This window comes from Sinohyriopsis cumingii, chromosome 5 (assembly GCF_028554795.1).
Source record: "Sinohyriopsis cumingii isolate HCF-2022 chromosome 5, ASM2855479v2, whole genome shotgun sequence".
Lineage (NCBI taxonomy): Eukaryota > Metazoa > Mollusca > Bivalvia > Unionida > Unionidae > Sinohyriopsis > Sinohyriopsis cumingii.
The window spans coordinates 114,794,633-114,809,361 of record NC_142965.1 but is presented as its reverse complement, the minus strand read 5'-3'; the positions used below and the strand labels follow the sequence as shown (position 1 = coordinate 114,809,361).

At 39.3% G+C, this 14,729-nt stretch overlaps 1 protein-coding gene across 4 annotated transcripts in view; it reads right to left on the bottom strand.

Annotated features, from left to right (window-relative positions):
- The window catches only part of LOC149800019 (glycosaminoglycan xylosylkinase-like), a 45,223-nt gene extending 31,636 nt beyond the window's left edge, over nt 1-13,587 (bottom strand). For all 4 annotated transcript variants that reach the window (XM_089957169.1, XM_089957168.1, XM_089957171.1 and 1 more), the window contains exons 1-2: nt 13,150-13,587; nt 8,829-9,188 (exon numbers count right to left, since the gene is read on the bottom strand). In XM_089957169.1, coding sequence (XP_089813295.1) covers nt 8,829-9,188; nt 13,150-13,187 — 398 coding nt within the window. In that variant the 5' untranslated portion in view covers nt 13,188-13,587. The remainder of the gene's footprint in view (nt 1-8,828; nt 9,189-13,149) is intronic.
- Nucleotides 13,588-14,729: the final 1,142 nt, after the last annotated feature.

Below are 14,729 nucleotides of genomic sequence, written 5' to 3'. Positions count from 1 at the left end.
ATAAACAGTGATTTTGTAATATTCGTCCTTAACTGGTTTTTATTATTTCGGGATATGAACGGCTGTGTCAGTCTGTGAACCCACGAGACCGAGCCGGCCGTCATAATTCCCAAACAGTGATTTGAAATATTTATGACTGGTCTTTGATTTACTTTCTTAGATTTTGTTGATTAGATTGGATTCGTGTATAAGATTTATGATATTTTCGAATGCTAGATTAATATTGGGGTTTGTGTTCATCTAGAATTCTGGGTATGTTGCAAGGGATCCAATATTATGCTGTTTAAATTTAAACTTAGCCCTTTCTTTTTCAAGTGTGTGGCAGTTGTTAAAAATATGCCCTATGTCTTCTGGGACCCTGCAGTGATAGCAGTTAGGGTTATGTGGCTGTGGTGCTATGGACTGTCCGAAGCTGTTAGGCAGCTTGGTTTTGCCCGTGAGTGTTCTATTTATGAATAGTTGTTCACTGCCTTTTGTTTTGGGTGGTTTCCTATTTCTACAGACTTCTTTAATAATGGTTTTTAGTTTCCTGCCTTGAGTGCTTGTGTTCCATAATTCCTGCCATTTATTATCAATGAGGGTTTCAGATATGCTATTGAGTTCGCATATGCTATAATCTAGGTTGATGTGAGTGGTTTCGTTTAGTTTTTGTTTAGCTGTTATATCTGCCATATCGTTACCTGGTATGTTAATATGGGATGGTATCCACATAAATTCTACTTGTAAGTTATTATTGTTCAGTATTTTTAACAATAAATTGGTTTGCCTAAGATAGTTTTCTCTTGATTTGCAGAACTGGCCAGTGTCCTCCTTACCCGCAGCTACCACAGTGCCGATTGTGACACGGACCATTCCCTCGTGGCCAGCAAGGTGCGAATATTACCCAAGAAGCTGCACCACGCCAAGACGAAGGGTCACCCACGTATCAACACCTGCTGTGCAAGCAACCCAGAGAAAACACAGCAGTTCATCAGCAAACTGAAGGAAGCCCTCACCAAAGTGACACCTGATGACACCATTGATTCCAAGTGGTCCCATATCCATGACTCTGTGTACAATTCAGCCATCACAGCTTACGGGAAGAGGGAGCGAAAGAATGTCGACTGGTATGAGGCAAACTGGGAGGAGATGGAGCCCGTGACTGAGGCAAAGAGGAAAGCCCTCCTGGCATACAAGGCTGCACCTAGCCCCAGAACACTACAAGCCCTCAGGATTGCAAGGAATAACGCCCAGAAGACCGCCCGCCGCTGTGCCAACACCTACTGGCTGAACCTTTGCAACAGTATACAGACAGCTGCTGACACCGGGGATACAAGAGGAATGTATGAGGGTATCAAAAAGGCGACAGGCCCCCCAGCTACAAGACCGCCCCCCTCAAGTCCAAGACGGGCGAAGTCATCACAGACCAGGGGAAACAACTGCAGCGATGGGTTGAGCACTATCTTGAGCTATATGCAACCCAAAACAATGTCACTGGAACTGCCCTGGACGCCATTCCAGACCTGCCTGTCATGGAGGAGCTAGACACACAGCCCACCCTGGAAGAGCTCGGAAAAGCCATCGATTGCCTTGCCTGTGGGAAGGCTCCTGGAAGCGACGGCATTCCGCCTGAAGTCCTCAAGAGCGGAAAACCAGCACTGCTCCAGACCCTACACACACTCCTCTGCCTTTGCTGGGAACAGGGATACATCCCACAGGACATGCGTGACGCCAACATCGTCACTTTGTACAAAAACAAAGGAGACCGTAGCGACTGCAACAACTATCGGGGCATCTCCCTCCTCAGCATCGTCGGAAAGGCCTTTGCCCGTGTTGCCTTGGCACGCTTGCAGATCCTAGCCTCCCGCGTCTACCCAGAATCCCAGTGTGGATTTCGAGCCGGCAGGTCAACTGTAGACATGATCTTCTCACTACGTCAGCTGCAGGAGAAGTGTCGCGAGCAGCGGATGCCCCTCTACATTGCCTTCATAGACCTGACGAAGGCGTTTGACATGGTTAGTCGGAGTGGACTCTTCAGACTCCTGCAGAAGATCGGCTGCCCCCCACGTCTGCTTGCTGTCATTATGTCGTTCCACGAGAACATGCACAGCACAGTGTGCTTCAATGGCGCAACATCTGAAGCATTCCCAGTCGTTAGCGGAGTCAAACAAGGCTGTGTCCTTGCACCGACGCTCTTTGCCATCTTCTTCTCCATGCTTCTCCAGTACGCATTCAAGGACTGCAGCGAGGGAGTGTACATCCATACCAGGGCTGACGGCAAGCTATTCAACATTGCCCGTCTCCGTGCTAAGACTAAAGTCACAGAGGTACTCATCCGTGAATTGCTCTTTGCCGACGATGCAGCCTTGACATCACACACGGAAGATGGACTTCAGCAGCTGGCATGCTGCCTCTCCCATGCATGTAAGGAATTTGGACTGACCATCAGTTTGAAGAAAACAAATGTCATGGCACAGGACACAGACTCCCCTCCCTCTGTCTCCATCGATGGGTACAATTTGGAAGTTGTCGAGAACTTCACATACCTCGGGTCTAACATCTCCAGCTCACTCTCCATTGATACTGAGGTGGGCGGCAGGATTGCCAAGGCAGCAGCAGTGATGGCCAGACTTAACCAGAGGGTCTGGAACAACCCCAACCTCACAGAGAAGACCAAACTGCGTGTCTACCAAGCGTGCGTGCTCAGCTCACTTCTCTACAGCAGCGAAACATGGACCACCTATGCAAGACACGAGAGGAAACTCAACAGCTTCCACCTGAGATGTCTGCGGCGCATTCTGCACATCCAGTGGCAGGACAAAGTACCCAACACAGAGGTTCTAGAACGCGCCAACATGAACAGCATGTTCTCCATACTCAGCGAGAGGCGCCTTCGCTGGCTCGGCCATGTCAAGAGAATGGACCCAGGTCGCATTCCCAAGGACCTGTTATATGGGGAGTTAGCAGAAGGTGCACGACCAACTGGACGACCACATCTGCGTTACAAAGATGTTTGCAAGAAGGATATGAAGACAGCAAACATCAATGTCAACGACTGGGAGAGCTGTGCAAACAACCGTTCCAGCTGGCGTCTAGCTGTCAGGCAGGGAGTTCAAAACGCAGAGGAAAAGAGAAGAATAAAGCAAGCTGAAAAGCGAGCTAAAAAGAAGGATAAGCAAAAGCGTACTTTGGAGCTATGCCATCGTCTCTCGTAGACGGACGGATGCCAAGATATCTGCCATATCGTTACCTGGTATGTTAATATGGGATGGTATCCACATAAATTCTACTTGTAAGTTATTATTGTTCAGTATTTTTAACAATAAATTGGTTTGCCTAAGATAGTTTTCTCTTGATTTGGTGTTGTTATTAAGTATTGAGTTTATGACGCTTAGCGAGCCACTTATTATTACCGCTCGGGGTATTTTGTTCTCTTTGATCCATTTGAGTGCTTCAAGTATGGCCCAGAATTCAGCTGTTTATATGCAGCAGAGGTTAGGTAGTCTTCGTCCTACTTTAATGTTAAGTTCGGGGAATACGTAAGCTGCTGCTGTTCTGGGCGGTTCTGTTATTTTGGATCCATCAGTGTAAATCTTAATGTAGTTGCAATATTTTGAGTTGATTTCTTCTGTACAGATTGTGTTTAGTTTGAGTTCCTGTTCGTTTTTATAGCTAGCCGGGTTGGATGTGTGTCGGGGTGTGTTGTTAGCCTATTTGTATATCTGAGGGTGAGTTCTTGTCTTCTAATGTGGAGCGGCAGTTCTCCAGTTAAGATCTGAAGCTCCACAATTGATGTGGATGGTAGTGCTCCAGTGCAAATAATTAGGGCATTTTTTTGTATGCTATCTAGTTTCTTGAGGTTATTTTGGGGTGCCGAGTTGTAAATTTGGCATCCGTAATCTAGTTTAAATTTAACTAACGATTTATATAATGCTAGTAAGATTTCTTGATTGGGTCCCCAGGTGGTTCCTTTAAGGGTTGTAAGGAGGTTAAGGTCTTTATTGCACCTTTTGACTAGTTCGTTTATGTGGTGTCCCCAGTTTAGCTTGGAGTCTTAATGCATTCCTAACAATCGTGCTACTTTTACGAATTTAATTTCTTGATTTTGGATGGTGAGTTTGGGAAACTGATTTTGTAATTTACGTTTGGTGGTGAATAATACTGCTATGGTTTTTTCATGGGATAATTTGAAACCCCATTTATTAGCCCATTTCCCTATTTTGTTAAAACTTGTATGAGTATCGCTGATTACTTTGTGGTTTTAGGGGTTTCCTGCTCTCCTTAATCCATTTTCATCAGCAAATTGTGAGAGTTCAATCATTTTTGTTGTTAAGTTGGTGTCCAAGTCATTAATCATGATGTTGAAAATGGTTGGGCTGAGTACGCTCCCTTGTGGTATACCGTTTTAAAGTGTGTGTGGTTCAGAGTAGGTGTCGCCGACTCTGGTTGATATTTTACGGTCAGCGAGGAAGTTTTCAATGAATTTAAACATTCGACCTGTGAGAGCGTAGTGGTTGAGTTTGGCTAATAAGCCTTTGGTCCATACAAGGTCGAATGCCTTTTCGAGGTCAAGAAATACTGCAATTAAATTCCAATCAGCTTTGCGTTTGGAGTTGAACGCTAATTTGATGGCAGTTAGTTTAGAATAGTGATGGGTAGTATAAAAAATGAGTGATTGTTTCTTTTAGGACGGCAATTTTTCGGTCATGATGTAGGTAATATAAGTTTTGGGTTTTATGGGATGTTTTCCTTCACGTTCACGCGTTTTAAGTGATGATCTAGGTAATATAAGTTTTGGGTTTTAGGGGGATGTTTTCCTTCACGTCCGCGCTTTTCGTATAAATACAAAACAAGTCGGCAGTCGGGCTACCCATCGTTGACCTGTTAACAACAAGACAATGAATACAAGGATTGTAAAACTTTGTAGAACTCCAGATGCCAGGCGTATAGTGAATGAGCTGGCTGCGGAGGCCATTGTTGAAGAAGGGAGAATAAAAGAGGAAGAGGGGCAAAAAAGCAAAAAAGAAGAGGAGGAAAAGCAAATAGGAGAGAGGATGGCCTACAATATACCAGAGACAGAGGATTGGGGTACTGAAGCCGATCATCCTCCCTCTGCGCTCCCAGTCAAAATAGTAAACTGGGAGAAAGATTGTACGTTTAGATGTGTCTGCGGTGCTAGGCCGGGGAGGTGTAACCATTAACCAGGTGCCCTGGAGTTAAAAAAACAGCCCTTTTCAGGGCTACCCAAACCTTTAGAAAAGAAATAGTAATCGATTTGCCAACGTGTGTATGTGGGGTAGTGTGAATATAAACACTCACTCTTTTTTCCTAGTGTGAGTGTATGTGTTTGTGTTTGTAAGCGCTCACGTACGTTTGTGTGGATAGTAGATAAATAGGTTATGTAAGTGATTAAGTAAGTTTGTGTGGATAGTAGATAATGGATATGTTTATGCCGCTTGGTGTGTGTGGATAGTATAGTTTGGGTTTGATTTGGCTGCTTTGCGTATGTGGATAGTAGATTATGGTTATGTTTTTGCTGCTTGGCGTGTGTGGATAGTATAGTTTGGGTTTGATTTGGCTGCTTTGCGCGTGTGTGTGTGTGGATAGTATGCAATGAGGTTAGGTTATATGGTTCATCAACTTTGTGCGAATAGTAGATAATATGAGAAGAGAAATATGGGGATGTTTTCCTTGACGTACGCGCGTTTTAAGTGATGATGTAGGTAATATAAGATTTGGGCCTTAGGAGGGATGTTTTCCTTCACGTCCGCGCTTTTCCTATAAGAACTCATAGCATTCGTCGTTCGCGACATTCTACGGAATAAGCGAAAAGAAAATGGTAGCTGTATCTGACCTGTTCAACAACTTTAAGGAAACATACTACTGGATGATAGACAGTGAATATGTAGTGGAAAGAATTGAAAGAGAATGGAGGATAAGAAACAGTCTGGACTTTGCTAACAAACTAAAAGTAGCCAGGGAGAAGATAGAGGAGTTAATAGAAGAAGAAGGTGAAGAAGTTGAGAGGATTTATTAATCCTCCCTATGTCAAAATTGGAAAGTAAAAGAGGCCTTGGATAATGTTGTAGAAGTAAGGTGCATTTTGGAAGGAATGGTGAAATGTTCAGATTAGTCCGTTGTCAAAAGGGGTCTGGAAAAGCTGAAGAAAGCTGAAGAACTAATCAGAAAAGTGATGGTGGAAGAAGTAAAGAAGATAAAGGAGAAATGGAGTAAAGAAGGAAAGGATAAGAAAAATTTAAAGAAAAAGGAAGAGTTTGAGAGGCTCAATCAGAATTGGATAAAAATTCAGGAAAAGTTCAGAGCTCTAGGCCAGGGGTCGGCAACCTAAGGCACGCGTGCCATAGGTAGCACGTCAAGAGGTTTTTGTGGCACGCAAACGGCAGCCCAAAATATCAATTTTAACAGTGTTACTCTTTTACTGGTGGCACGCGCTCATTCATTTTGTAATTAAAATGGGGGATAAGTGGCACGCAATGTAAAAAAAAAGGTTGCCGACCCCAGCTCTAGGCCATCCTGACTGGATGCCAGAAAAGGAGAAGACAGGAATAGTGGCAAAAGTGAGAAGATGGTTGAAGAAGTGGAGGAGTTAGTAGAAGAAGAAGAAGAAACCCAAAGGCCCTTTTCAGGGCCCCTTCATAGGTCTCGAAAAGATCTTGACTTTCATTGCCTACCCTATTTTTTTATAAAAAAATAGAGAACCTCCCTGTTTCAATTACTCATGTTCCATTTCCATATACCCATAAGGTCGGGACCGTATTAAAATAGGGTCCCGACCCTGTTCCATTTCGCCTTGTCCCTAGATAGGCCAACGCTATATTCCCATGTTAAATTCCCCTTGTGCCTAGACAGGCCCACACTATATTCCCATGGTAAATTCCCATTGTCCCTATAAGGCAAGCCTACTTTTCCCCATGTTAAATTTACAGTCCCTATATCCCCCCAGGGTGGTTTTTAATGATAGTCCCTATAGTCCCTGAATCGACCCTATTCATTACTGAGCAATTTGTTTGCTAGATTTAAGAAAGGTAGTTTTGTTATCGAACCAGAAATGGCAGTCACCTTTTGTGTCAGTGTGACAGTTATAGTTAGATATCTTCATCCATTGTCTATGAATTAAAGCTATCTAAGAATACAACTGCTCGTTTTTTAAATGAGATACGAGTTACATACTTTTCTTCAGGCTCAGTGCAAGATTAAAACGAGCAAAGGCATGGTCTCCGTTCATCGGTCACAAAGAAAATACTCGTACTGAGACTCTGGACACGATAACGTTCCATACATCGTTATAATGACTACCACTATGCAGTTTGTTTAACTAATGACAATCAAGAAAGTGGAGCGTCCACAAGCTTAGCTTAGCTGTTATGGTGTGGATTCTTCCCAAATTTGCCCACGAGTACTTTGCACTCGATTATTCCCGCTGGGGTCGTATATCTTCCATTCCACAATACAATACCCCTGTGGCCAGTACGGCGTATGTTAGGGATCAGCAATAACACCTTTACAATACAAATGTACATACAAGTTACCTGACATTTAAATGTACTGACGATTGTACATGGACTTGAAATAGTGTGTGTGTGTGTGTGTGTGTGTGTGTGTGTGTGTGTGTGTGTTGAAAGTTGAAACCACGACAAAACTCGTTTACATGACATGTTACGTTAATGCCCTTGGGATTGTTTACTGGCGCACTAAGATTGCTCTACGCCATTTCTTTGCAGTCTGCACCAGTCGCTAAAACAATTGCACTACCATTCGTTGATATCAACTGAAACGTTGCTGGGGACCACTTTAAAAATCTAGGATTGCAAACGATTCTGTTGATTCGAGACTAACTTGGGCGATTTGTAACTAGAGCAACACCAAAGGCGGTTTCGGCTAACTTCATGGACTCGCATGCGTGAGCGTGTGATGTTATGAAATATGCATGGGTCTTAGAAGGCTTTGACTTAGATCAATCACACAAATCCAAATCAGCTATTATCGCTCGACTAATACATTTTATTAGACTTGGTACAGGTCCAGAACTAATAAACCTAAACAAATGGCAGACAGACTCCGAACTGTTGCATTTACCTCCAATATAGACCTAATATTTACAATGTTATACTTCCAGCCAGAGATATTAATCCGAAGAAAATTATAGATAATGTTTTCGACAACAATTCTTTTCCTTGTATATTCCACAATGGCGGCCAAGCGTTAGTTTCCCGTTTGGCACTACGTGCTTCTTTCGCTCTTTGGAGTTCATTTTGGCTCTAACGTGACACACGCTACTACATATGTTCCCGATCGTGAGCTTTCGATATGTTTGAATTCAAGCATTAACAATCCATATCTGATCTACATAATTCGAACTGCTCCAAACGTAAGTCAATTCCTCACGCACTGAACTGGTCTGTTGGATGATAAGTAACAGGACGCGATCAAATATATCTTCCGAAGCAACCAAATGTTTTAAACGTTCAAGTAGGATTTGTGCGAGCCACGAATAGACAATGCAATTTTGTCCTACACTGAATTGTTCTGTTTCTTTATATTTTTTTTATGTGACGCAACACAAGGTGGAATTTTATGCTAAGTTGGTTTGCTCAGTTTAGAAGTAAAGAGATTAGTTTAATAACAGCCGCACGCATGATATAATGACATTTAAATGAACTGATATTGTACATAATACGAGTGCCGAGAACATGATTCGTAACTGTGACCGGGGTAAAATGAAGATATAATGCCACGTGACCCATTAAAGTAAAAACATACGATTTTTCTACATAAACCTAACACATCCTTAATTGTCTATAAAAACATACAAATGCATACAAACTCACGTAAGAGCGGGCTTGAAAAGAACCTGCTGTCCACCCTCCAATATAAGCATCCACTTATATGCCGATGACGTTCTGGATGAATATAGGTCCGCTTTGACGATCTTGGCGTGTCGTAAAGCATCTATAACTTCTTTAACATCTGTAGTTGGTTTATATATTGATTCTTCATTTATCGTTTGGCTGCATTTCTCCCATATTTTATAATAAGTTTTGTTTAAAGTTTGTTGCATCCGGTATTCATATCGACCTTCCGATAGAATGAGAAATCTTCTATCCACATCTACCACAAATATTTTTTCCCTTTTCCAAGAGCTGTTTAATGTCCAAACGATAAATAGAATAGCTAAAAGTAGCCCAAATCTGTAAAGATAATGGACTTCAAAAAATAAACATACAGAACATACTAATGATTCTGACTAACTCTGCACAAAAACTGCTGTACAAAAACGAAAGAAATAGCTTCTATATTACATTGAATGAAATAAAAATCAATATAGTTGGCATATCAATAAATACATCCCTTTTTTAAAATATCATAAATAAAGAAAATATCAAATTTACTAATGTGTAGAAATTAGACAAAAAGGGGAAATTGCATAATAATCAAAAGAAAATTACGAACTGGAACTCCATATCTTGCCACCAATTGGAGGTGTGAAATTAAAGTGGTATGTAACAACAGTAATGGGTCAATTCAGTCTTTTCTTCACTAAAGTATTTTAACGTTTTTGTTATTGTTTTTAATATTTTGTCATAATTATAATTATAAACCCCTTTGAATATAATAGCAATCCTCGAAATGATTCGTCCTGTGTAGTCTTTTCCCAAGCCCTACATGTATCAAAAAGTGAAAATAAATATAAAAAACGACAATGAAGATAAAGGTACACATGACATATCCAACCCAAACAAGTGATGACTTTAATACATGTAGATTGTTCGTTAATGACAATCTGATAATATCAAAGATTGGTGACCAGAACATGTCCATTTTACAACGCATCAACTACAAGTGTGTGTCCTTAGGCAAGTCATTTTACACCACTTCCGTCTGCAAGATATAACCCTTAAAGTGTTTTGATATGCGGTAACAGCGTAAACAATTGCTTACTTTTTTCTATGTTAATTATATTAGTAGAAATATGTGGAGTAACGAATCTAATTAATAGCAGTAACAACAAGAATAATGTGGAGCTTCGAATGTAATGAACTGTAGTAACCAGTAGAAATACGTGGAAGTCCGTATGCTGGTTGTTGTTGTTGGTGTAGGGTTTAACGCCATTTTTCAGCACACGATAGGTATACATGGCGGCCAGTATTAATGGTGGAGGAAGAAGCCGGGATATCCCGGGAAAGAACCGCAGACCCTCGAAAGGCTACTGGCAAGCTTTCTTTCATACCCACATTGGCCGAATCCGAGACTCGAACCCACGCAGACAGAGTTGAGATGGCAGTGATCCGTAACGGAGAACGCTTTAGACCACTCGGCCACTCGGGACCCCGAAGTCCGTATGTAATACACAGTAGTAACCAGTATCAATATGTGGAGTTACGTATTTAATACTGTGTAGAATGTAGTAACAAGAATGATTATGTGTTGTTATATACATAATACACAGTAGTAACAAGAAGGAGTATGTGGAATTATATACATAATAGACAGTAGTAACAAGAAGGAGTATGTGGAGTTATATTCATAATACACAGTAGTAAGAAGAAGGAGTATGTGGAGTTATATACATAATAGACAGTAGTAACAAGAATGAGTACGTGGAGTTATATACATAATACACTGTAGCAACAAGAAGGAGTATGTGGAGTTGCACAGTAACAACAAGACGGAGTATGTGGCGTTACCTACAGAATGCACAGTAACAACAAGAAGGAGTATGTGGCGTCACATGCATAATACATAATAACAACAAGAAGAAATATGTGGCGGTATATCAATAATGCAAAAAAAAAACAACAAGAAGGAGTATGTGGCGTTACCTACATAATACACAGTAACAACAAGAAGGAGTATGTGGAGTTACATACATAATACACAGTAACCACAAGAAGGAGTATGTGGCGGTATATACATAATGCACAGTAGCAACAAGAAGGAGTATGTGGCGCTACATACATAATACACAGTAACAACAAGAAGGAGTATGTGGCGTTACATACATAACAACAAGAAGGAGTATATGTCGTTACATACATTATACACAGCAACAACAAGAAGGAGTATGTAGCGTCACATACATAATGTAATGAATAGTAGTAGCCAATATATGTGAAGGTATCAATGCAATACATAACATTAACCAGATGGAATATGTTGAGAAATTCCCAACGTGTTATTAAGGTACAGATATAATTAGTCTGACAACTGTTCCTAGCTTTTATTTGATGCCACTCAACGCACATTTAATGACGATTATCACAAAAATTGCTATTGTATCAATTTTTGATTATCAAATTTTGATCCCTCAAAAGCAGTCTACTTTGCCAACCGAAAAATTAAGTATTTTCCAGATTTTGACTTTTCCGGTCACATTCGCATACATCTGTCATATATCATCCTTATCTTGCAGTTAACTTAGCATCAAACGCCTCTTTGTCGAATAGTATCGATTGTATACTTCAATCTGCTTTCATGTGTAATGGGCACTCGAAGTTTAAGTACACATATAATCTAAATATTCCTGTCTAAATATAATCAAAGTAAGATTTATCTGGTTTATATTCACCCACCTCAAGAATACAGATTTGAACTTTGTTTATCATTTACTATAGATGAGTCTACAAAAACGTGACGAACAATTCCCTGAAGCAAATATATTTTTTCTCGTCTACAATGTGTGTATATATATATATATATATATATATATATATATATATATATATATATATATATACAAAACAGAAACACCATATTTTGAAATCATATTACCTACGATTGGTGACTAAAGTAAACCATTTTGTTTTAGATGATATCAGAAGAAAATGAATTCATCGTCTCAATCGCATTAAATAAGACGTCACATTATCTATATTGCCTTTTTTACTTTTAATCAATTTTACCACCGTGAATAAGTCACCCTATCTCATATGCACATGCGTACACGCAAACACTCTCTTAGTTAAATATTGCTAGGTTTCAAGGGGAACTTGTAACTTGTACGATTTCTCGCAGCCGTTATGCCCTTTAAGTAACCATTTATGAGAATACGTTATGATCAATTTATGGCTAAAAATGGCTGATTTGTTCCTGGCACATTATCTGACTAACAGTGTAGAGCATAATGAGCAAGCGTCTTGTCCGCGTGAATGATTAAAAAATACAGGCAATTAAATTTTCGACCTATGTGCGAATCTTTGCAAAGACATTCGAACTTTTAAACCTGTACGATTATGGAAACAATTGAGGTAATCATTGTCGTTTTAGATACAAATTCAAATATCGATTTGCTGGTCGAATAATGGATGCAAATGGGGAAGGGTTAATCTAACCACTAGGGCATATTACCATGAAAAAAGGTCCAATCACAGCCCATCCCTTGAATGAAGAAGAGTAAACAATGACTGACTGCTTTAGAACCAGTAAGCACATTTCTCCATTCAACCTTTGAAAATATCACACATGGTTTAGAAAACATATAACGTTATAATAAGAATTCAGAATGTTGATTTTCTGCTTCTATCTTAATTATAATATATTTGCAGTCCGCTTCTCCAAATTATTATCTCTTCGTTAACGGTACAATGTGATGAAAAGTTAAAATTGTATGCAGCATGTTTTGGCAATAGTCAGATCTGTTATAAACCGCTTAGGTTACAACCTTTCAATAAAGGAGGCTGCTTTGTTGGTTTATTAAAGTTCGTGGTTCACAAGGTATTGTGAAATAAACTTAATTCGATTGTGACGCTATCCTGTCAATAAGCCTTAAAAATGATTTTCATGTCAATATGCATACATTGTCAAGTGTATATTGATATCAAAAATATTAAAAAGTATTGTGCTTAATTTCAATTTCTAGGTAGCAACATGTATAGAATAAATTATTATTTACAAAACACTAACGCAATCCATTACAATGACTCACGAAATTAAATTTCGTATTCGTTAATTGTACACGTGTTATATTCTTCTCACGTGCAATAATTGAAACAGATTTATTGCAATAATTGCTATCTATTAATTCTTGAGCAACGTCACTCGACTTAAAAAGGTTTATCTTATTAAATTATTGCTGACTAAAGTACTACGAAATACACGAAAATAAGAAAGGAAAAACTTGTATACAAAGACAAAATAAATAAAATATTTTACCTAAGACAGGAAAAGAGCTTGTATGGATGAACTTGCATCTTGAGGAATTCAGACAAATGTAAGTTGTCCGATAATAACCGAAATGTTGCGCATGCCTATAAAATAGGTTCTTTGAAATCAGTCTCTGTCACCTGTCACATATGCCCTTGCTCCATCAGTGATATAGCGGGATGATTCAGAATCTAACTTCAATTAGAATTGCGCTATAGGTTCTTTCATGGAACGGATGATATTAGGTAAGGCGGGAATTTAACAGTACGCCGTCTTGTCTGCAGATTTAACATACTTTGCTCGATATTCTGTTATAAGGTATTGTAACATTAGTACATACATTTAACATAAGCGGATCAATATAGGGTCAAAAACATGTATGGTATCTAACTCTGCATGTAATGTTACACGTACGTCGGTTTAACATTGCTGGATTCTCTGGGTAAAGATAGAAAATGGAATGTTACAGTTTAAAGTGAATATGGTCAAGATTGGAAAGGAAATGCTAAAGACATATCCATGAATTTAAATATTATAGGACTCTGTAGGGTCAGTATAATAAATATAATGTTACAACTAGCCCTGTTCCAGAAGACGATGCACAAGAATAGAAGTGCTCATCAATTTACGTCATTTATTTTGCTTTATTAAAGTTCGTGCTTCACAATGTATTGTGAAATAAACTTAATTCGATTGGGACGCTATCCTGTCAATAAGCATTAAGAACGATTTTCACGTCAACATGAATACACTGTCAGGTGTACATTAATACACTGTCAAGTGTACATTAATATCAGCAATATAAAAAGTATTGTGCTTAATTTCAATTTCTAGGTAGCAACATGTATAGAATAAATTATTATTTACAAAACACTAACGCAATCCATTACAATGACTCACGAAATTAAATTTCGTATTCGTTAATTGTACGTGTTCTTCTCACGTGCAATAATTGAAACAGTTTTGTTGCAATAATTGCTATCAATTAATTCTTGAGCACGCTACTTGACTTAAAAGAACTTATATTATTAAATTATTGCTGACTAAAGTGCTACGAAATACACGAAAACATGAAAGGAAAAGTTTGTATACAAAGACAAAATAAATAAAATATTTTACCTAAGACAGGAAAAGAGCTTGTATGGATGAACTTGCATCTTGAGGAATTCAGACAAATGTAAGTTGTGCGATAATAACCGATACGTTGCGCATGCCAATAAAATAGGTTCCTTGAAATCAGTCTCTGTCACCTGGCACATATGTCCTTGCCCCATCAGTGATATATCGGGATGATTCAGAATCTGACTTCAATTATGCACAATAGGTTCTTTCATTGAACGGATGATATTAGGTAAGGCGGGAATTTAACAGTACACCGTCTTGTCTGCCGATTGAACATATTTTGCTCGATATTGTTGTAAGGTAATGTAAGATTGGTCCATAAATTTAACATAAGCGGATCAATATCCAGTCAAACACGTGTATGGTATCTAACTCTACATGTAATGTTGTTACACGTACGTAGGTTTAACATTACATGATTCTTTGGGTAAAGATAGAAAATGGAATGTTACAGTTTAAAGTGAATA